This window comes from Pungitius pungitius, chromosome 3 (genome assembly GCF_949316345.1).
Source record: "Pungitius pungitius chromosome 3, fPunPun2.1, whole genome shotgun sequence".
NCBI classification, from domain to species: Eukaryota; Metazoa; Chordata; class Actinopteri; order Perciformes; family Gasterosteidae; genus Pungitius; species Pungitius pungitius.
The window spans coordinates 1,712,012-1,734,700 of NC_084902.1; the positions used below are offsets into that span (position 1 = coordinate 1,712,012).

The 22,689-nt window shown below is 49.1% G+C and overlaps 3 protein-coding genes across 4 annotated transcripts in view; all 3 read left to right on the plus strand.

The window, feature by feature from the left end:
• The first annotated feature begins 290 nt into the window (after window positions 1-290).
• Window positions 291-6,685, plus strand: crk (v-crk avian sarcoma virus CT10 oncogene homolog). The gene is made up of 3 exons (XM_037458344.2): window positions 291-1,038; window positions 1,454-2,025; window positions 4,322-6,685. Exons 1-3 carry the CDS (start codon window positions 819-821, stop codon window positions 4,457-4,459), a joined length of 930 nt encoding a protein of 309 aa, XP_037314241.1. The 5' UTR covers window positions 291-818; the 3' UTR covers window positions 4,460-6,685.
• A 404-nt stretch (window positions 6,686-7,089) lies between these two features.
• ywhae1 (tyrosine 3-monooxygenase/tryptophan 5-monooxygenase activation protein, epsilon polypeptide 1) lies at window positions 7,090-14,736 on the plus strand. Its single transcript, XM_037458357.2, has 6 exons — window positions 7,090-7,423; window positions 9,907-10,106; window positions 10,741-10,847; window positions 11,623-11,829; window positions 12,165-12,301; window positions 13,599-14,736. Exons 1-6 carry the CDS (start codon window positions 7,360-7,362, stop codon window positions 13,652-13,654), a joined length of 771 nt encoding a protein of 256 aa, XP_037314254.1. The 5' UTR covers window positions 7,090-7,359; the 3' UTR covers window positions 13,655-14,736.
• Window positions 14,737-17,767: 3,031 nt separating this feature from the next.
• LOC119213285 (unconventional myosin-Ic-like) overlaps window positions 17,768-22,689 on the plus strand; it is a 27,700-nt gene continuing 22,778 nt past the window's right edge. The window contains exon 1 of one of the 2 annotated variants that reach the window (XM_062561007.1): window positions 17,768-17,894. In XM_062561007.1, coding sequence (XP_062416991.1) covers window positions 17,805-17,894 — 90 coding nt within the window. In that variant the 5' untranslated portion in view covers window positions 17,768-17,804. Of the gene's footprint in view, window positions 17,895-20,693; window positions 20,841-22,689 lie in introns of those variants that run through there. The other variant, XM_062561008.1, reaches the window with a different exon arrangement.

The window sequence follows — 22,689 nt, forward strand, 5'->3', positions numbered from 1 at the left end:
CGTAAAGTCCGTGCGTGTCATCAGCGTGAAAACAGCACTGCTGGAAACGAATCGGCCAGCTTTATGTTTCACAACAAACCAGCATCATGAATGACAAGGCTGTCAAGTTACAAAGAGTTAACAAGAAGCGGAAAACATGTCTACTTCAGAATAAGAGCGTTAATATCTCTAGACTTTTGAAAAAGTAAATTAACACCACGGTATTCAACAGTAAGTTGAATAATTCAATTGAATAATGAAAATAAATCCCATCTATTTTATCTGTGTAATTGAATTTCATTTAATAATTATACGCTTGTATGATGATCAACATAATAGTACATCGCTCATAGCGGAAGCTTTACTCCAGATTTAGATTTAGCTTGAAGCTAGCGCGTCTGGCGCACATTATTTCTACGTCACATCCGGCGAGTGAGGTCTTTCTTTTTTTTGGTTTTCCCGTATCCGCCATTTCGGTTTTTTGAAGTTAGTTGTCATCGGCCGCTGGATTCTAGCTGGAATTCCGTCGTTAAAAAAGCCGGCATTTCATCACAATTGCGGCTGAATCCCCGCCGTCAAGCAGATAAGGTCGCTTTTCATTTCCGGGTTGCGGTTCCGTGACGCCGAATTGATGTCCAAACGGCCGGCTGCGGGTGTCGCCTGTTTACTAAACGTGCTCCGAGGCGCTAAAGTTTTTTTTTGTATGAGTTGAAGGCTTCGCCCCGTGGATAACGGGAGGGAACGGGAAGGCCCGGCGACCAAGCCTCGGCTCTTGGAGTGAGGAGGAGGAGGAGGGGGGCAGTTTATTTTATTTTATTCAAAATAAAAAGATAATTCTAATGGCCGGGAATTTTGACGCGGAGGACCGCGGCAGCTGGTACTGGGGTCGGCTGAGCAGGCAGGAGGCGGTGTCCCTGCTGCAGGGTCAGCGGCACGGCGTCTTCCTGGTCCGGGACTCCATCACCAGCCCCGGCGACTACGTGCTGTCGGTGTCGGAGAACTCCAAAGTCTCGCATTACATCATTAACAGCATCAGCAACAACCGGCAATCTGGTCCAGGTGAGAAACGCCAGGGGGGGGGCGGACGGCCGGGGGGGGGGGGGGCTGATGTGACCGTTCTTGCATGTCTTGCACCAAAAAGAGATGCGCTATAGTGTTGTTTTTCGGTGTTGGGTCACTTCCAGTTGCACTCACTGGGTGTAATGCAACGCACGGGCTCGGTACACGTGTGTGTGGCACTAACAGGAGCCGTGGTGGCTGCTGGGAGTTTAAAAAAATGTTTCTTAAATTGCAGCGATTTCTTCAGAAATCCCCAGCTGTTAAACCTTAATATTTAATGCCACTCCTGCTGGGTTTTTTTCCACCCCAGACTTACAGGACCTTCCTGGTTGTCTGTAAAGAACGACTGTACATGAACGACCATGTTGTGTGTGTGTGTGATAAGAAATGACATCACGTGGTCACTTCCTCCCAGGTTCCGCCCAGCCGAGGTTCCGCATCGGCGACCAGGAGTTTGACGCGCTGCCCGCTCTGCTGGAGTTCTACAAAATCCACTACCTGGACACCACCACTCTGATAGAACCCATCAACAAGTCCAAGCACACCTCCTTCGTCGCCGCGGGCCCCGGGGGGCCCCCGCCCCGCCTGGAGGACGAGTTCGTCCGGGCGCTCTTCGACTTCCCCGGCAACGACGAGGAGGACCTCCCCTTCCGGAAGGGCGACGTCCTGCGGGTGCTGGAGAAGCCGGAGGAGCAGTGGTGGAACGCCCAGAACTCTGAGGGCCGCGCCGGGATGATCCCGGTGCCCTACGTGGAGAAGTACCGGCCCGCGTCCCCGGGTTCGGCGGCGGGTGGCGGCGGCGTGCCCTGTGGCGGCGGGGTGCCGATGCTGCCGCCTCTGGGGAACTCTGACGCCCCACTGCTGGGAGACCCGAGCCAGTACGCCCAGCCCACCCCCCTCCCCAACCTGCAGAACGGACCTGTCTACGCCCGGGCCGTTCAGAAGAGGGTGCCCAACGCCTACGACAAGACGGCGCTGGCCCTGGAGGTAAATATGGCCCCCGCTGTGGGACTCACAGAGCTCAGTTCATACCAGTGGAGCCCCCCCAGTGATGATATATGAACATCAAAGGCCCCCCAGCCATGGATCGCACCTTCTGGTTTTTAACTAGTTTATGTATAAACTGTAAAATATTAGTTCTTCTTTCTAAAATAAGTTTATATTGTCTCACATATTTTATATATATATTTACATCAGTAAAATGAATCATTGCTGGTTCCTCTGCCATCGGAGGACAGATGAGACTCCAGCGGGACCAGGAGGCCTCGTTCTCACACGCCTTTAAGATCCGTCTCTCTGTCAGCTGCATGAAGCCGTGTGTTGTTGTTGTTGTTGTTTTTAGTTGCGTCGGGTTCGGTGGATCCTCTGAGGCTCTTTAGTCGGTTAGCAGTGACTCAGCAAAGGCGGCACCAGGGGACAGTTAATGATTTAACCACATTTCCTTCTGTCTGCATCGCAGTGAAAGAACCAAAGCCACAGTCACGTTTTAGGTTGATTACGTCCCAGAGTAGACATCAATCAAGAGCTGCTCTGGTCCTTCGAGGTCTTTATTCATAAATCCGGAGAAGGGAATTAAACCTTCACCTTCTTCATGTTTCTCATTGTTTCTTTGAAGTTAACCTGAATAACGGCTGATTGAATTGTCATTGATCGACTAATTGATCTTGCATCATTCCTTTTTGGTGATGATGGGATACGAGTCACAAATACATCACACAATGCTGTTGTGTTTAAAACTGGGTTTGATCTCACTTGAAGTTTTTCCTTTTGCACAAACATTCTTAATGAAGTGAGTCAATAAAGTACTTATCATTATAAAAGGAAAAGGGCGTGACATTTCCGTGCATAGAAACGTTGCATCGTTGAAGCGTCTGCATGTGGTCGTGCCGCCGCTCGCCCTTTGCTCAGCAGGAAGTTTGTCCCGAGCGGGAACCGGGTCATCAAACCCACGGCTCGGTCAGCGACCTTTGGAGCCGGCCGTTAGTTCCTTGTTTGCTGGGACTCGTTGACTCGTCACACGCCTGCTGATGGTTAATGTCAATGGGATTTCTCTTTCAACGCATCATGAATGTAGATTCTCCTGCATTCGCCCCTCAAGTGCAGACTGTAGTTGAGAGGTGGACGTAGTCGTGGTGACTTTAGAAGCCTCCAGTTGCTTTTCTAGGGACCGGTGAACAGGAAATGAACATGGCTTGACCGAGGAGGACGTAGAGACGCCGTATACGTCTGGTAGAGCGTCCCCTCTTCATGGTCTGTTTGACTCTAAATGGACCATCATTCACTAAATGAACATCATGCTGCATTGAAGAAGACTTGAAACTAGAGACTGAGACCATAAACTCATGTTTACAATGTTTACTGAGGGAATAAATCAAGAGAGAAGTAGAGTCATTTCCTCATAGACGTCTATGGGAGCAGAGGAGTCGCCCCCTGCTGGTCACTACACAGAAGTAGAGTCATTTCCTCATAGACGTCAATGGGAGCAGAGGAGTCGCCCCCTGCTGGTCACTACATAGAAGTAGAGTCATTTCCTCATAGACGTCTATGGGAGCAGAGGAGTCGCCCCCTGCTGGTCACTACATAGAAGTAGAGTCATTTCCTCATAGACGTCTATGGGAGCAGAGGAGTCGCCCCCTGCTGGTCACTACACAGAAGTAGAGTCATTTCCTCATAGACGTCTATGGGAGCAGAGGAGTCGCCCCCTGCTGGTCACTACACAGAAGTAGAGTCATTTCCTCATAGACGTCTATGGGAGCAGAGGAGTCGCCCCCTACTGGTCACTACACAGAAGTAGAGTCATTTCCTCATAGACGTCTATGGGAGCAGAGGAGTCGCCCCCTGCTGGTCACTACACAGAAGTAGAGTCATTTCCTCATAGACGTCTATGGGAGCAGAGGAGTCGCCCCCTGCTGGTCACTACACAGAAGTAGAGTCATTTCCTCATAGACGTCTATGGGAGCAGAGGAGTCGCCCCCTGCTGGTCACTACACAGAAGTAGTCATTTCCTCATAGACGTCTATGGGAGCAGAGGAGTCGCCCCCTGCTGGTCACTACACAGAAGTAGAGTCATTTCCTCATAGACGTCTATGGGAGCAGAGGAGTCGCCCCCCTGCTGGTCACTACACAGAATGCAGCTTTAACACGTGATGCTTTGACTTTACAAAATCTTTTGATGCACTAATGGTTTCTTCTTCTTCACCCTGTATCTCTTTCTCTAAATGATGACTGTCTTGTGGTATTTGAACGATGATAATAAATCTCCCCCCTCCTCTCCTCCCCCCAGGTGGGTGACAGGGTGACGGTGACCAAAATAAACGTGAACGGCCAGTGGGAGGGTGAATGTAAAGGCAAGCGGGGCCACTTCCCCTTCACGCACGTCAAGCTGCTGGACCATCACAACGCCGAGGACGAGCTCAGCTGAGAGCGGCGGCTCAGGCCGCTAACTGGACACTAGTATTAGACCCCTCCCCCCTCCGCCCCCCCCCCCCCCCCCCCCCCCGGGGCCTCACGTCCTCTCCACGCTTTACAGTTTCAGAGAATGAGAGCGGACCGTTTATACCCCCTCTGAGTAACCACGCCCCCCCCCCCCTTGCTCCGACTGATGTTCTCCCGGTTCTCATGTGTCCGTCTGCTGTTGCAGGTGCTGTTAATGCTGCAGATTGACTTCATTAGAGATGATGCTTCTTCGTTTTCTTAGCGATAAGAAGAGCCATATTCCTCCGGTCTGTGGCAGCAATTAGCATTTGGACAGAGCCAAGCTAGCTATATTCCTCCCACTGATTCCAGGCTATGCTAAGCTAAGCTAATATATTCACTACAAAACAAAGAGAACCTCACCGAGCTTCTCATTTAACTTGGCCAGAAAGCGAATAGTAGGAATAATTCCCAACTGTTCCTTTACTCCTGATCCACTCGTCTCACTGGGAATCAACACTAATATCTTGTTCATGTCGAGGTCTTTGTTCACTCAAGTTATAACACAAAATCCTGACAAATATATATCACTAAAATATATCTGTCGGATTGGTGGGCGTGAGCGACGCCTACTAATCGAAGATCATCAAAAGGGTGTTGTGTGTTTACCTCCTCGGTCAGCTGATCTTAAAGCCGGGGCTGGTAACCTTTAGCAGACCAGCAGTACACTACGTTCATCCATCATCCAATGAACAAACAGCATAAGGTGGACAACTATCCTCTAATGAAGTAGCACCGTTGGCTCCAAAGGTTCCTCATTCTGGCCTCCTGACATCACACTAGTTGAAAGGAGCCCTGAGCGGTGGAGGTCTTCTCATTGGACGAGAGCGCATCATCGGCCACGACGAGGGACAACGTGAACGTGAGCTCCTCGTGTGACACGGAGGAGAACAAGAACTGACCGGAGACCAGCAGCTCGGAGCAACTTTTACCTCCTCCTCCTGAAACCAAGTAGACTTTTGTAAGAACAAAGAAAACCCACAAAAAGAGGAACCCGGTGACGTTCGATGGGATTATCATTACATGCTAAAACATTCTTATATTCTAGTTTTCTTCGTAGCAGATGTTTTACTGGTGCATGTTGGGAAGGGGGTCGATGGTGCAAACTGACTCCAGGTGCACATCTGTTCTCACCCTGCGTCCGTCGGCCATGTTGCTTTGTGGCGTCTTCTCACCTTCGCAGGAACAGACGCGTCTGACGAGTGATTGGATTCGGTCCCTGACCTTTAACCTTCCTGATAATCTCCTCGCCACCTCCGGCCATTAAGTTCCTTTAATCCTCACGTTCATCCTCTTTATTTAAAGCACACGAGGACTTTCTTCCTTTCCTAATCTACCTTCTGCCGTGTCTTTGTTTGCCGAGGAGAGTTACGTCGTGGTCGAGCTCCTCCCTGTTTCTGTTGAATCTCTTCGATGACGCCTGACAATCACACCCCCCCCTTCGACACCCCCCCCTTTACCTCCCTACAGACGTCACGGTAGAATATATTTATGACCAACACACCGTGTCGCCTTTAGGTGTCACTACAACAACATTTACACAGATAAAGGTTTTTTTCTTTTACAGAATGCTCCTCTTCTCATTATGAGTATGATGTTTCAAAGGTTTTTAATGATTCCACCCGTTGATCACAGGACGACTTTGTTTCAAACTGCCCCGTTCAAAATGGTTTTGATTTATTTGTTTTAAACTTAAAAGGTCAGGGCATCATGGAGAAATGAAATGATCACACTATATTTTTGGGGATTGTTACATTATGTTTAGTAATCCTCAGCATGGTGTATGTAAGGGCTGATGGAGGGTGAAGACCAGTACGTCACTTTACTGGGATGCAGCCTTTTAATCCACGACAATGTTCAACCTGATCTCCTGATATCGATGCGTCAACATATCGGCTCAAACACGGCAGCTGCTTGGCTACATCAATCATTACCCTTTTATAAATCACTTCACCAAGGACACCAAAAGTATTTTTTTATTTTATTTCTTCGGAGCCTTGCATGAGGAAGAGGTGGCAGAAAGGAAAATGCCAGTGGAAGTTGTGTTAATATCAAAATGTGCCATTTTATTATAACACTATATTCTTTCAACACAATTGAAATGACCTTTTTTATTTTCTGTAGCATGTAATGTGTTAATATACTAGTAAATAAAGTCAAACCAATGACGAATAATTTGTTAAACGTATGGACTGTTTGTTTTTTGGTAAAGATTCAAAAATACCGTTGAGATTGTCTGACGAATGTTTGAATGTTTTAACTGAACAAAACCAAGCTTTTCATTCATGCTGCACAGTTGCCTAGCTACAGAAATAATTGCCATTCATATTAGCGGGGTTATTTTTAGTAACGTCACATAACGCTGTGTAGCTGTAATGTACACGAGGAATAAAGCAAACGAGTTGTTTAAACGTAATTAAATCAACTCAATCTGCAAAACTATTTAAAACACTAAATGCACTAAACACAGCTCAATACATGTGAATGGACCATTAATGGGCCTTGTTTTTTGTACACACATATGTACGCGTGATGGCTCCATGTATTCATCCTTGTGGGGTAGTCGCCTCGATGACAGAGTGAACCGGGGCGGCGCAGGAGGCATCGGCGCTGCTGGAGATTCGTGTGCGTATGTGCAGCGCCCCGATGAGACCGGCCGCCATCTTTACTCCCATCAACTGCACATCGCTGCCGGTGGGGCGGAACACCAACTCGCATCATCCACCCAGTTGATTTCTAGGAACCTGGCGCACCACCGTGCTCTCTCTCTCTCTCTCGCCAAAGAATTAGCCCGCTTTTCGAACCCGTTCGCCACCCTTCCCCGCCCGGCTGCACCTCGAACACACGATGGGAGAGCGAGAGGACCTCGTTTACCAGGCGAAGCTGGCCGAGCAGGCAGAGCGATACGACGGTGAGACGCGCCCGGGTTTTTTTTTTCTTTGCGGGGTTGCGCTCGCGGGGGGAACATGTTCGCCGCAGGGATTTTTTTTTTTTTAAGCTAACGTTAGCTCGCGTTAACGGAGCGTCGCTCGGCTAGTTAGCCGCGGCTAGCTAGAGGGGGCTAACGTTGCTACGGCCGACGTGTTTCAGCCAACCACGCATTGACATGGCAGTTGGTCTTTGTTTGTGGGGGGGATCTAGGGTGACATTAAAACCAAACGTGTCATTAAAATATCTGTGTTTTATTTACAAGAAAATGTACGGATGGTGGCTAACGTTAGCGAAGGGGGCCATAACAAAATGGCGGATTACTGGAGCGTGAACTGTCAGGAGTCGCCTCCCCTGCACCACGCTAGCGACAGAGCTCAACGTCCGCGCCGCGGGGCCGCTACACCGCCTCGTGTCATGCCGCCGGTCGGTGTGTGTGTAATAAACCTCATCCCGTTAAACCATAGCCAACTTTTAACATTTGTACATTAGCTTGCTGAACTGCAAGGTTGGCTAACGTTAGCTCCTCGCTGTGCGTTAGCGGTGAGTGGGAGGGCAGCTGTTCGCTTCAAGTGGGGGGGTGGGGGGTGGGGTACGCGCCCCCCTCCCCTCCCCTCCCTTTCCTCCTCCTTTTACGCTATACGGAATCGATTGGTGAAAACGACGACGACCGGCGCCCCCCCCCCTCTCCGGTACGCTCCTGTCATACCATTACGGGCCTTGCCGAGGCTGTTTTTAGACCGGGCCGCCGTTGCCGCTGGTGAACGCGTTGCCCGGTAACGTGGAGTGAATGTGCCATGACTCACTCCCGGGGATTTGGAGGGTATTTACAGAGTGAATTACGGGGCTCCTGTCTGACCGGTAACCTCGCAGGAATGTGCTCAAATTTATTCTTTTTCCTTTTCTTTTTTTTTTTTTTTTCTGCAATACGTCATCAAACGTTAACCTGTCGTTGCGGGAGACGTATTTACACAGCGCTTCATAGACGTGGGGTCTGTTTGCCGTTTATACACCAGCCTGCACGTTTTATGGTTCTTCTCTATAAATCATTGACACGTTTTAGCCCGAGTGGTACAGCAGCTTCCATGTGTGCACAACACTCAGAATATCCCCTTTTATTTCTTTAGAATTAAGACCCCTTCCGTTTTCAAGAGCGTTTTTTCCTTCAAAGAAACCGCCCTTTGATTGTTCCGTGTAAAGCAAGTACATGAAACGGACCAAAGGGACCCGGGATGAAGAGAATCGGTGAAATCCGTGTCCTAAGTGCTGCTGCTGGTGGATAAGTTGCATTTCAATTATACATGGGGAGGCTGTTTGAAACCAAACCCTCGTGCAACAACTGCTCATTAGCGCTGCACTATTCCAAGATAGAGATGATCAAAATGTTAAATAAGGATATAGAATAGTTAAAACAAGATGTATTGCATATTGTAGGGAGCAGGAGGAGGAGTGGAAGACAGCGATATTGTCTCCTAAATACCAGCTGTGTCATACTTCCTTTGACTGAATCAAGTCAATCAATAATAAAAAAAAGTCCATCAAAGTTGTCCTTTCCATTCTGTTACATGAAGTTGTCCATTAAAACAAAATAAGCTAAAGGTGCCGCGACTCCTTCTCTAACATCTGTTTTATATCGATACAAAAACATCTCTTTTCCTTTGTCACCAAAAACGGGCTTCAACAAGCACTCATGATACCGTTATGATTAACCATCGCCTGGTACTCATTTCCACCGAGTGCAGAATAATGTCACCTCTGCACGTTAGCTGGTAGCTAACGCAGCGTAGCATTATCTCGTGCACAAGTGTGCAGCAGCAGGTGCTTGGCGGCAGTTTGCACATGAGCGCAGGATGTGGGTATTGTGCAGAGAGTGACAGGCTTTGTTGTTCCTTTGTCACATAAGTTACCTTATTATTAATAATGTCGCTGCATTAGTTCATTGAAGGTGTTTCTGACACTGGTATTTAATCAATTGCATGTTGCCATCGTTGATTGGTATATGAAAAAAGTCCACTTAAAACTAAATCATTTGGAGGTTGAGGTTTGCCACATGCCCCCCCCCCCCCACCTGAGCTGCCTGTGGGTCTGTGTGTGTTATTTTGGATTGTTGCCTGTGAATAGATGGCTGCTTTGCGCCTCATACGTGCACTCTGAACACCCCCCGCTGTCCTCTCTCGGTCACACCTGACTTGCATATTCTGTAAGCTGTAAATTATTATCGAGCACAACGGGCCTCGGCGCCTTCAGCCCAACAACAAGGGCACAACCCGCAATGATGCATATAGGGAAACCAAAGTGGCACTGATGCTGGTGGTCACCATGCGGGTCTCTGCCTGCGCGAGGCCTCGCCGAGGTTTGATCCAGATATCAGACCTCGTTAGACAGCCACGGGTTCACAGCTCGTCGTTCAGTGCGTTCTGAAGAGGTGGTGAATAACTTATTCAAGCGTGTGTGTGTCCTCCACAGAGATGGTGGTGTCTATGAAGAACGTGGCGGGCATGGACGTGGAGCTCACAGTGGAGGAGAGGAACCTACTATCAGTGGCCTACAAGAATGTGATCGGAGCCCGGAGAGCCTCCTGGCGGATAATCAGCAGCATCGAGCAGAGGGAGGAGAGCAAGGGCGCCGAGGAGAAACTCAAGATGATCCGGGAGTACAGGCAAACGGTGAAGAGTGGAATCCCTGTTTGTCATTTGACAGCGTGTCACATTGGCACATTAGTGTTAAAGATGAACACTACGAGCAGCTACTGGACGCACTGCATTGAGTCATAGTTGGCAGGTCCTCCGCTCGCTCTCGCTTTTATGAAGGGAAATAGGAGCTGGCTGCTCATCGGGGAGGGGCCCGAGTGTGTCAGAGGCTGCAGTCGATGACCTAATGGGATTCAGAGCCGTGCATGCGTGTGTGTGTGTGTGTGTGTGTTGTTAAATTCCTCCATTTTGAAAAGGGAGAAAAAGGGTCATAAAAGCCAGGTCAGTTGTGTTGCTGCCATTGTCACGGCGACCACTGAGGACCGTCCGCCCTGGTTGCCTGCTTCACAGAGGGAGGGGGCGGGGGGGGCTAGGCAAAACATGCTGGAGATCACGACCTGAGCCGCCTTCACCCCAGGCCGTAACCAGCTGACCTACTGTCCAGATTTATGCGGTTCATTGTGGAGCTGTTGGGAACCACTACATAAGTTTTAGTATTTGAGTTGCTGTAACGATTCATCACGCAGCGCTTAAAGAAAATGGTGACAGCGGCTTTTTGCATTTGAATTGCTGTCTTAGTTTTTTTTTTTTTTTTTTTTTTTTTGGGTAGGTTGAGAAGGAGCTGAAGACGATCTGTGGTGACATCCTGGATGCACTGGACAGACACCTACTCCCCTCTGCTGTCATGGGAGAGTCTAAGGTCTTCTACAACAAAATGTAAGTCTGTGGAATCAACAGAAATGCCTTTCTTTATGGTCTGTTGGACTCTAAATGGACATCATTTACTAAATGAACATCATGGTGTATTGAAGAAGACTTGAAACTAGAGACTGAGACCATAAACTCATGTTTACAATGTTTACTGAGGGAATAAATCAAGAGAGAAGTAGAGTCATTTCCTCATAGACGTCTATGGGAGCAGAGGAGTTGCCCCCTGCTGGTCACTACACAGAAGTAGAGTCATTTCCTCATAGACGTCTATAGGAGCAGAGGAGTCGCCCCCTGCTGGTCACTACACAGAAGTAGAGTCATTTCCTCATAGACGTCTATGGGAGCAGAGGAGTCGCCCCCTGCTGGTCACTACACAGGAGTAGAGTCATTTCCTCATAGACGTCTATGGGAGCAGAGGAGTCGCCCCCTGCTGGTCACTACACAGAAGTAGAGTCATTTCCTCATAGACGTCTATGGGAGCAGAGGAGTCGCCCCCTGCTGGTCACTACACAGAAGTAGAGTCATTTCCTCATAGACGTCTATGGGAGCAGAGGAGTCGCCCCCTGCTGGTCACTACACAGAAGTAGTCATTTCCTCATAGACGTCTATGGGAGCAGAGGAGTCGCCCCCTGCTGGTCACACACAGAATGCAGCTTTAACTCGTGAGGCTTTGGCTCCATTCGGTTGCCTCGTGGCATAAAGTGAAGAAACACTTCAACTTGTAATTCAATTGTTCCCAACGTATTTTCATATTTGGTTTTAAATATCCTCCCCATTCCAGGAAGGGTGACTACCACAGGTACCTGGCGGAGTTTGCCACCGGCAACCACAGAAAGGAGGCAGCAGAGAACAGCCTGGTGGCCTACAAGACCGCCACGGACCTCGCCATGTCGGAGCTCCCACCCACGCACCCCATCCGCCTCGGCCTCGCCCTCAACTTCTCCGTCTTCTACTACGAGATCTTAAACTCCCCCGACCGCGCCTGCAGGTCGCTGCCGCTGCTCGACACTTTGCTCTCCTCTGTCTGTCTTTTTCGTTGTCACGGCAACTTCCAACTGTGAGCCGACGCATTCAGAGTTGTGCTTAATCAACACCTCGCTCTTTTAGCTTTTACTCTGTCACGGCATAAACGCCCTGAGGATGTAGGCTGCTTTTTCTTCTCCACGAAAAGAGGATCGAGGATGAAAAGCAAACCGACTCATCGTAATCGATGGTCGGGGTTCATAGATGGTGGTGGAAAGAGCCTCGACCGTGTCACATTATCGTCGTTGTGTTTGTTTGTAATGTTCACCTCTTAATTCATAAAGGTGTGTTTTGTCTCAGGTTGGCAAAGGCTGCGTTCGACGACGCCATCGCAGAGCTGGACACACTGAACGAAGACAGCTACAAGGACTCCACACTCATCATGCAGTTGTTACGTGACAACCTGACACTATGGACTTCAGACATGCAGGGAGAAGGTAAGCGCCCGTCACCACGGCAACCCCCCCCCCCCACAACACGGTCAACACACTGGCCTGAAACATTCTAACAGTCCTTTTGAAGCGCGATGCACCATTTCCTGCGTCACACTGATCCCAGTTCAGTGCTGGTACACAACCAGAGACCAGCATCAATTAGCCAATGTAACCACGGCGAGGTTTAAAGCGCCGCTTTTATCTTCATCTCCGCTGCTGGGAGTTTTTGCGACTGCATGTTCAGCGGTCGAGGCGTTGTCGTGGCGACGCAACTCTCCGTCGCGGCGAAATAGCGAATGTGAACCTCCGGGTTCATCAAAGGATCCTTTTGTGCGTGTTTGAAGTGGAATGAGTCCCAATCTGCTCCCACGTCCACAGGTAAGCCGTGATTTAGAAGCCACAGTTGGCATCGGCTTAAGCATCACGCTGCTCCCCGTCCGCATGCCCAAATAAGGACTTCCAGAAGTCCCGCTCTGAGACACACACACACACACACACACACACACACACACAGTCCTGATTTAGAACTTTCATGTTATTGGTTCAAACCGATAAAGTCGCGACGCTTCTGCTGACTAAAGCATCCTCTGCTTGATGGCCTGTCACTCAGCGTGTAGCCCCGCCTCTTCTGTTTGACTCTAAATGAGGACACGCTACGTCTAACTGACTCACGGTTTAATGAGTCACTTCATGTCAGTCGGCCATGGAAACACACGAGGACCCTCTGAGGGTTAAAGAACCGATTCCACCAGATATCACAGAAGATGTTGAGGCGGCTCCAGTGGCCTCAGTGAAGGATTCAAACATTTAACTTAAAAAACAATGCATTTTAAAAACTTATTGTGATCCAATTAGTCACTTTATTATTATATTTAATCTTATCAAAATAATTCTAGTATTTTTAGCCTTTCAATGCGGTGTTTCTCCCGCTGCTTTTAGGGTACTTTTAAATAGAAGCTTGTAAATGAATGGCCTTTGACCCCAGAGGGAGGTTGAACTTTGAGGTTTGGGAGTAGAAATAAGCACTAAATTTAATAAAGTGTACGATCTTTAAAAGGCGGTGAAACAACGATGTCCTGTAACATTTCACAACTAAAGCTGTACCAGAAATATGCTGAAAGTCCCAGATATCGTATTGAAAAATACCATTTTGTGTTGATGTCAGTGACGCCTTCTCCAGATTCTCACAGTTTTTAACATTTTAAAGACTAGTTTCCCACAAGTTGAAGTTGTGACACGGATCACTTTGTGTGAACCACAGAGCTTTGATATCAAAACCACCTCTTTTTATCTTGTGCAGCAGGTGAAGAACCAAACAAAGAGGCACTGCAGGACGTGGAGGACGAGGCCCAGTGAGAGTCCCCCTCCAACAGCCAACAACTTGAGACCCCCCCCACCCACCCACCCTTCCTCACCATCCTCCTCTTCCTCCGCTCCCCCCTTTTTCCTTTCTCCCACCTCTCCAGCTCCGAGGGCCCAGCAGGGCCCAGGAGCCAACAAGTTTATTTTTCTCTTCTTTTTTATTTTTATATTAGCCCTTACATCATTCAAGTAAATAGCACTTAATTGAGACAGGAAATACAACGTTAGAGAAGTCAAAGATAAAGAGAGACCCTGGGTTGTTTTTGTTTTTTGTCCTGGTACAAGCGGTTCTGATCTGTTATCTTTGTTCATTGTTGTGTTTTTGTTTGGGATTTTTTTGTTGCTTTTTCCTCGATATTTTTATCAGTTGCTGGATTTATTGAGAATGTTTTTTCTTAATGTAATTTCAGAAATTAACTTTTATTACTGATAAGGTTGAGTATTAGTTACGGGAGCTATTTTATCTGTTTTTAGTGAAATGTAATGCAAATCATTATGTTTTTTGGGGAGGGCGGGGGGGCAGTTTGGAAAACTACAAGTGCCCTTTTCGTTAACTTTGGTTTTTGCGGGGACGTTGGCGGTGTCCATGCGGGCGAAGACGGGCTCGACTTTTCCACCCTAGTGATTCTGTTGTCATGTTTTCGTGGTTGTCCTTGGACTTTGTGCTGAAATACTGTAACTGTGCACACATGCTGAACCTCTGCAGTCCACTTACCGCTAGCTGGTGGCTCTAATTAAATGAGTTTTTAAAAAGTGTCTGGATTCGGCCCGGTACCCTCGACGGAGAACCCTGAAATGGAGAAGGAGCGTCAGTGCTTGCATGAGTTGACACATTTTTCTTTTCTGCTTTTTCTCCCCCTACTTTTCTGTTTTCCTCTTCGAAAGCTCCTCTAAATTGAGGGGTTTTAATTAGTTTTCCGGGTTCCTCTGTTTCTCCTGTTTTTTGCTTCATTATGTGTAACTTGGAGCTGATTTGTACTACTGGATATCTGACTGGAGCCACAAACAGGGAATCTGTATTGTTCTTACTGAAACACAGCATGGAATTAACATTAAACAATCTAAATTAAACGTTACTTAACGAGTTGGCTCATTATTTGGTTCGTCGCCCCCTGTGGACTAAAGTGGTAGTGTGTCTGCCACCAGGGTCCCTTTTAGAAAACAACCCTCTGGGTCCTGGTTCTGGTCCTCCAGGGCCTCCCTTCCCTCCGGCGGGTCGAACAGTGACTCCACGTTCCTTCAGGACACGTCTGTGCCGACGAGCCAAAACCTGCAGATGTTTGCTGCTGGAACACCTGAGTGACCTGAGTGCAATGCTCCATTTATCTGTTCCAACCGTTCAACCTACATTCAGCAACTGCATTCATTTTGCTTTATTCAGATATCTGGAAATCATTTTTACCAAAATAAGTTGGACATGCAAGGAACCCGACTTGGTACCATCAGACAAGGAAACGACATGTTCAGTTCACACATGGACTATTTGACATGGTATTAAATGAAATACAAGGCTATGGCCTGGAGGGATGTGGAAGTGCATCATCATCATCATCGTTATGAAGTTTACATGTTCTTTAATCCACGGTGGAACATCTAATGGTCCCCATTGTACCATGAGGATCTTTGTGGTCCCTCATGAAGTTTGGGATTTGGACTCTACATGTTTGGTGCAGACCTTCATGGTTCCAAGGGGATGTACCCTAATGACTTTGGGTGACCCTCTGACACGGCAGCTCCATCGTGTGTGTGTGTGTGTGTGTGTGTGTGGTTGCACCGCCCTCTACTGGTCACATCTGAACACCACTCACTGCTCCACCTAGAGATCCATCCTCAGCATTTAAAGCCCATAACCGGACCATGTGGAGATGATGATAATTACTTCCTGTTGAAAATGAAGTGAACAAAGAACCGTCTTATCTGCAGCTCCACGTTCCTCTGGCCTGGTCAGATGGTCGTCCACATCTACTGGTTTAACACCAGTCTGGTTTTTGTCTCAATCGACGACGTGAAACCAAAATGCGTCACACTTCCTCCAGACGATGCTCTGGGGAGGTTGTTGACAACCAGGTTGCCGTGGCAACTCCGGGTGTCTCCTCCACCTGAGCAGCTCTAACACGGGGCCCCCAGAGGGAGGTGTGTGTGTGTGTGTGTGTGTTCCTGTGGAAGTTCTGGTCTCACAGAGCGATACTACAGACAATTCATGAAATCCATCATGGACTTCCTCCTCTGCAGCAGAGACAGCAGATATATTTAACCGGGGAGTATTTAAGGAAACACATGTGAGATCTACTCCGCCCCGGTTTGATCTGGTCTGGCCCCGGGCCTCCATGTGGGATCTGGTTGCAGACGCACACACACACACACACACACACACACAACCGTCAAGTCCACTAAACGCTGACCATTTAAATGGGTGTTACCGTCATGATGAGAAGAGGGTCAATCTCCCACAATGCACCTCTCTGTGTTTTCTGTGCTGAACAAATAATCAGAGGTCTGTCAGTGTGTGTGTGTGTGTGTGTGTGTGTGTGTGCACGTGGGCACACGCTGTTCCCACAGTCTCTCTGGCTGGAGCTGTGTCGCCTCGTAGTGACTCATCTTCAGGGTAGAAGCACACGGTGTGACACACACACACGCACACACACACACACACACACACACACAGGAAGCAACAGAAGACTGTAACCACTCAGATATTTAAAGAGGACAGGAAGTGTGATCTCCAGGATGAGAACAGATGTGACTCCTCATCGTTAACATTGTGTTTTATTTCTTCATCTGGTTGTTTTTAATAGAATGTGTTTTTGTTTATATTTCCATTTAATTTTCATTCACACACATCTTATTTTAGATTAAAACCAGGCAGCCGTCTGCTGCGAGGCCGTGGCGTGTGTGTGTGTGTGTCAAGGCCACAGGTTTCCTGTTGATGCCAGGCTGTCAGGAATGCCTCAAGCTGGGGTCAAAGGTGAAAGGATGTGTGTCACTTCCCCCCCGCACCCCCCCCCCCTCCTCTATTCCACTGTTATTATGAAACTAAGAACCTGAAGCAACAACAATGTGATTCATTTAATGCTTTCCTGTGCTGTTTGTCATCCGGCTCGTTTTATCTGTGGCGCCCTTGCTGCAAGGTCATGTGATCACACGAGGCCTATCATGCGCACGGGTTACTGTATGTACTGTATGTGTGTGTGTGTGTGTCTGTAGGCATCGTGGGGGTCAAGGAGGTCATCCCAACGATGTCTGTTTAAGAGGGAAGCTCCACGCAGCCACTCTATGAATATGGTGCGTGTGTGTGTGTGCGTGTGTGCGTGTGTGTGTGTGTGTGTGTGTGTGTGTGTGTCTATGAGGTCCTGCTTTCGGCAGGACAGGATGTGTTTTGCCACGACAGCACGGGTCACTTATTTGTTTCCAAGAAAAGGTGCAAACGCGTGGCTCCTGCTTGTTTCCCCTCAGGGACGCTGGTGGGCTTCCTCACACACACACACACACACACACACTCTTAATCTACTGGGCGGGTACTGGGAATGTCAGAGGCAGGATGCCATGTCTGGAAACCTGGTTCAGACCAGTTAAATGGTTTATATGCTTATAGTTAAAAAATGATGATTAATGATTGATACATTTAGCTGAAAGTAATGATTCATGTTGGAAATGAAAGTACCAACAGTAACACATATTGTTAGCTAAAGGGATGAAAAACTTAACATATTGCAACAATGAATAAAAATAGAAACCCTTCAATCAAAGTTGGTCTTTTAGCTTATCAGATGAACACGTTGGGCTCCACCGAACCAGACTTCCCCTTTTTCAAGAAAACCAAGTCAGATATGACAGATGTGTTTACCAGAGCGCACACACACACCATTAAGACAAAAGACACACACACACACACACACACCATTAAGACACACATCCTCATCCACATCCTCCCTCATGATCCCTCAGCAGAGAGGCTGCATCCTCTGCTCGCCTCACTGCGACTCCCCGCCCGGCGACAGGTAGCAGCCCGACGGACCCTCTCTGGAGCGAGGTAAGAGCCCCCCCCCCAGATTGTGTGTCATCTGGCGTCCCCTCGTGCTGATGGGAGACACTTCTTGTCTTCTCCAGGCGCTCTCCTTCGGATTGAATTAAGGATATTTTCCCGATGATGGAATTGAGGATCCAGCTGATCCCAACGGGGGAAATCATCCTTTCTCCGGGGAAGAACGGGGAGAACTACTGCCATGGCTGCAAGGTCAGTTCCACACACTCACAGCTTGTTTCAAAGGATTCTGGGAAATGAAGGAAAATCACTCGTTTAATGTTGCCACCAGAGACTTTGGCAGTGTGTCGATTAAGTCGTGGACCACCTGCTAGTGTCTCCTACGCCAGCGTCCCTTCAGAGAACCTCTCATTCTGCTGCAGCTGGGTCTCTCAGTCTGACGCTCTGAGTCCTGGTCCTGGTTCTCCTGGGCCTCCCTTCTCCTCCAGAGAGGACGCTCTGCTCCTGGAGGAGGAGGAGGAGGAGGAGAAGGAGGAGGAGGAGGAGCGGGAGACTGCAGGTGAAGCAGGACCTGGGTCTGTCCACGGTGGACTGGTCTCTGCTGGAGTCTGAGCTGGAGGAGGTTCTGTTGGGCGTCATTAAGAAGACCTTTATAGACATAGAGCATCTTGTCTCTGATGGTCTTGCTTACTGATGGAGGTCTGTAGAGGATCAGGACCATTAAAGGTTCCTCACAGGACATAAAACATGTAAAACAGAACATTGTTGACCTTATTGAACCTTTTCTTTCAAATGTCTTCCGTAAGTTTCTAACATCTCAGCCCAAAACGTTCACCATGATCTCACTTTGGGCTGAAAGACGACACCACATTGAGTTGTTTATTCGCTCGTTCATTCAAGGTTGGCGTGTGCCCCCCCCCCCCCTTCTCCCCCTCCATGTGCACTGAAACCCACTTTGACAATGTCTTATGCCTATCGCTATCGCAGGAATGAAGGGAGGGGTCCTTAAGATCGACCCTCCAGGGGAGAAGGTATTTGGTACAGTTAAACGCTGTCTGACACCGGATCAGGACGCTGGGAGGAATGTGCGGCTCAAATCAGTGATGGGGGGTGAGGTGGGGGGGGGGGGGGGCTGCAGGAGCTTGGTCAGGAGGAAACAACAGAGACGTTCCAGGACACAGCTTCCTTTTTTTCCCTTTCCAACATTCCTATAAGGTCAAATCCCACTGCGCCTCTGTGTGTGAAAGGTGTGTGTGTGTGTGTGTGTGTGGGCTGAATCGATCACCCCCCCCTCTGGCTGTGAGGCCATATTACAGCTGACCGCTGAGGTCACCTTCACGTGTTGCGTAGCTCTGCAGTGATTTGGTGTTGGACGCAGTATCTCCTCGTGTCGTGGGATGCGATGTGCAGCATGAGGAACCTTCTGCTTAGAGGGACAGTGAGGAACTTTGATCCTCTACAGACCTCCATCAACAAACGAGACCGCCAGAGAGCCGTCAGAGAGGTTCTATTCTTAATGGCATCATCGAGTTGGATTCTGGTGAATTCAGGTGACATCATGCAGGTCCACCAGAACCTCCTGCAGCTTAGACTCCAGCAGAGACCAGTCCACCATGGACAGACCCAGGTCCTCCAGCAGAGACCAGTCCACCATGGACAGACCCAGGTCCTCCAGCAGAGACCAGTCCACCATGGACAGACCCAGGTCCTCCAGCAGAGACCAGTCCACTCTGGACAGACCCAGGTCCTCCAGCAGAGACCAGTCCACCATGGACAGACCCAGGTCCTCCAGCAGAGACCAGTCCACCATGGACAGACCCAGGTCCTCCAGCAGAGACCAGTCCACCATGGACAGACCCAGGTCCTCCAGCAGAGACCAGTCCACTCTGGACAGACCCAGGTCCTCCAGCAGAGACCAGTCCACCATGGACAGACCCAGGTCCTCCAGCAGAGACCAGTCCACTCTGGACAGACCCAGGTCCTCCAGCAGAGACCAGTCCACTCTGGACGTGGACCCTGGTGCTCAGAGACTTTAGTCTACAGGGGGCGACAGAATCAACACGATGAAAGTTCCCTGTTAGAACTTTAAGGTTAAAGTCAAAGTTTGCTTCCTATAATGAAATGAGATGATGAGTATTTTAAAGCCAGATTAGAAATCCTTATATTTATTATTTCTAAAAAATAACTTAATTACTACCCCAAAAAAACGTTTTCTAATTAAGGGAAATCAAAAGTAGCCGATATTTACATCTAGAAAATATATAAAGCAGTACTTTCTCATGTTGTGAAATAAAAAGAAAGTATGACAGAAGTTTAAGATGAATAAACAAAGTAATAATAGAGATTAAAGAGAATTGCGTTTATCAGTCCAAATATTTATCACAAACACAGTAGATACAAGAAGGTCAGCTGATCATTATCACAGAACCTCTCTGTCTGTGTGTGGGACCACCAAGGAGTGAAATACTGGTCAAACTGTTTATCTGGACTTTTAAAAAGAAAACCAAAGAGTTGTGTGTGTGTCATGATGTCGGAATCTGCACATTGCATCAGAGATGGAGGTGTGAAGGTGCAGTGGCAGCCTCAGTGTCGGTAGAGGGTACGATGACTCTTTGAATCTCATGTCACTGCTTGAGAGAACAGTTTAAAGGGTCGCAGGGTGTCACATGCATCAGCATGCAGCAGCATGCAGCAGGATGCAGCAGGATGCGCGCACACAGCGCCCAGCCTTCCATTCACTCAGGTCGAAAGGTCGAAAGTTTGTCATCTGAAGAAATGACTGCCGATCAAGTTGTGTTTAATCTGCAGGTCTGTGTCAAAAAAATCCTGTAAAAAGAGAGAGTCTTTGGGCTTTAACACGATGCAGAACATCGGGTTTATTATCGGAATGTGAGCGTTAAGCAGAATGACGACACAGCTCCCACTGGAACGGATCACTCGTGCACGAGCGTGACGACGGGCGTCGCGAGGACGAGAGAGAGAGAGAGAGAGCGCGCGAGGAACTCCCGGACGCGCGCAGTGACGCGCCGTCTCTCCCCCCCCCCTCCCCCCCCCTCCCTCTCTCTCCCTCTCCCTCTCTCTCCCTCTCACACACCGGAGGAGGAAACGCCTCCGCTTCACGCACCGGGACGCCGCCGCGCAGCCGAGAGGAGCCGAGCCGCCACATCGCGCCCCGAACCCCGCGCTCTGCTCTGAAAGGTACCGTCGGGCGCCGCGCGCCGCTCCGAGCGAGGAGTCACTTTTCAGTTGGTTTTGATTTGGCGCTGCCGTCGTTAGCTCAGTCAACTCTGAGAACTTTAAGCTAGCTGTCACGACGAGCCCGTCAAAGTGGGTTTAATGTGTTCCGGTGCCTCGGTGCGTGTTCCACATGTGGGGGGGAGAAGGGGGGAGAAGGGGGGGTTCCGCGAAACATCTGCGGAGAACTTGTGAGAAATTCCGCGGGCGCCGCCGGTCTCTTCTGCGCATGTGCAGCGCGTCCGTTTCCCGGTTGGGTTTCCCGGTATTTACCGAGCCGACCGGACGAGAGCCGGAGCCTCCGGGGTTGAACGCACTGACGACATCTGGTCACCCCAGTCTGGGGGCGTTTTCTGGACCCAACTCTGATGGAACTGTGTCGGTCCTTTTGAACCACGAACCGATTTCAGCCTCCGTTCCCTCCGGTTGTCTCTCAATAGACGGCAGACAGACGCAGATTAGTTCACTAAACTGCTGAAGTCACCGGGGCAGAGCTGCTGTGACGTCACTCCGCGTCATGCAACCCGCGGCGTGATGACAGACGGCTCCAGTGCGTGGTTTTCCCTTTAAACAGAGTATTTGTCCGCTGTGAGAAAGTGCCTCTGCAGGCCCGTGGATGTGTGCTTACCTGAAACACGGGGGGGGGGGGGGGGGGGCACACCTGGCCCACATGACATCAACATGAGCAGAACATATTGGTTTGTGGTCTTCAGGATGTTTGATTCTCAACAATCTGCTGATCTCCATCCTGGTAATGAGTGAGGAGGAAAACCTTCAAACTGGTGCTGTACATCGGGAGGATGCACATGGAGGTGGAGGTGGAGATTGGGGGGGGGGGGGGATCAAACTGCTTTCAGAGCAGCTGACCTGTTGCCTGAAGGTCATCTGGAGGTCAGGACCTCCCTGCGTTCACCAGCCGCATGCTGCTGCCACTGCGTGAATGTGAGCTGCTCTACCTGACGGCCTGTTATCGGGGGGGGGGGGGGGGTATTTCCCCCTTTGGCTCTGTGTACGTGAAAAATCGATTGCGATAAATGTACGTTATTGCGTCTAGCTTTGTGCTCGTGCTGAATCCAGGTGGATCTACAGGTGTTGGACCGTCACTGTTGGGTGTAAACAAACCAAACCTTCGCCTGCATTCTTTGCTCCTGTTGTTGTGCTGGTTGCTACATTCCTGCACCAGTAAAAGCAAGCAGGGCTTTCTGTTTTGGCGGATATAGCGACATGTTGGGGGGGGGGGGGGTGAAGGTTTTTCCTGACGCTGTGGATCCTGGGAGGAACCCGTAGGATACACCTGACTGTCAGTCACCACCACCTCAAGCCCAGGAAAGACTGGCCCAGTCACAGGGATCCATTTCCACATCGGTGACCTTTTACGTCCTACTGGGTGATCGGGCCGCTAGCGCACACACACACACACACACACACACACACACACACACACACACACACACACACAGCCACGTCGTTTGCTCCAAATATCAAACCCTGTTACCATCCTGTCGTCATCCACCATCACAAGCTTTAGCTTTTGGTTTCAATGATTCTCCCGGCTTTTTAAATGAAACAAAGCTTTTCTTTTGATAGTAAACAGAATATTTTGTCATCTTTGGTTTTGGGAGACGCTCGTTTTCAGGGCCCGGTTCGGCGTGTCGGTGTCGCCAAGAGGTTCATTGCTCATTTGAATGAGGCATTTACATCTGTTTCCACACATTTTAACACTGTTACTTTAAAACCACAATCGTAAAACCGTGTTTGTTTCTAGTTATTGATTCATTTCAACTGGGAGCAAATTGTAGAGATTTTTGCCCCC

Bases quoted from the DNA above. Each gene is read 5' to 3' on its own strand.
- ywhae1 (XM_037458357.2), top strand. From the start codon at position 7,360: ATGGGAGAGCGAGAGGACCTCGTTTACCAGGCGAAGCTGGCCGAGCAG. The intron at 7,424-9,906 runs GTGAGACGCGCC...TGTCCTCCACAG, and splicing joins GCAGGCAGAGCGATACGACG to AGATGGTGGTGTCTATGAAG. The intron at 10,107-10,740 runs GTGAAGAGTGGA...TTTTTTGGGTAG, and splicing joins TCCGGGAGTACAGGCAAACG to GTTGAGAAGGAGCTGAAGAC.
- crk (XM_037458344.2), top strand. From the start codon at position 819: ATGGCCGGGAATTTTGACGCGGAGGACCGCGGCAGCTGGTACTGGGGT. The intron at 1,039-1,453 runs GTGAGAAACGCC...ACTTCCTCCCAG, and splicing joins CAACCGGCAATCTGGTCCAG to GTTCCGCCCAGCCGAGGTTC. The intron at 2,026-4,321 runs GTAAATATGGCC...TCCTCCCCCCAG, and splicing joins AGACGGCGCTGGCCCTGGAG to GTGGGTGACAGGGTGACGGT.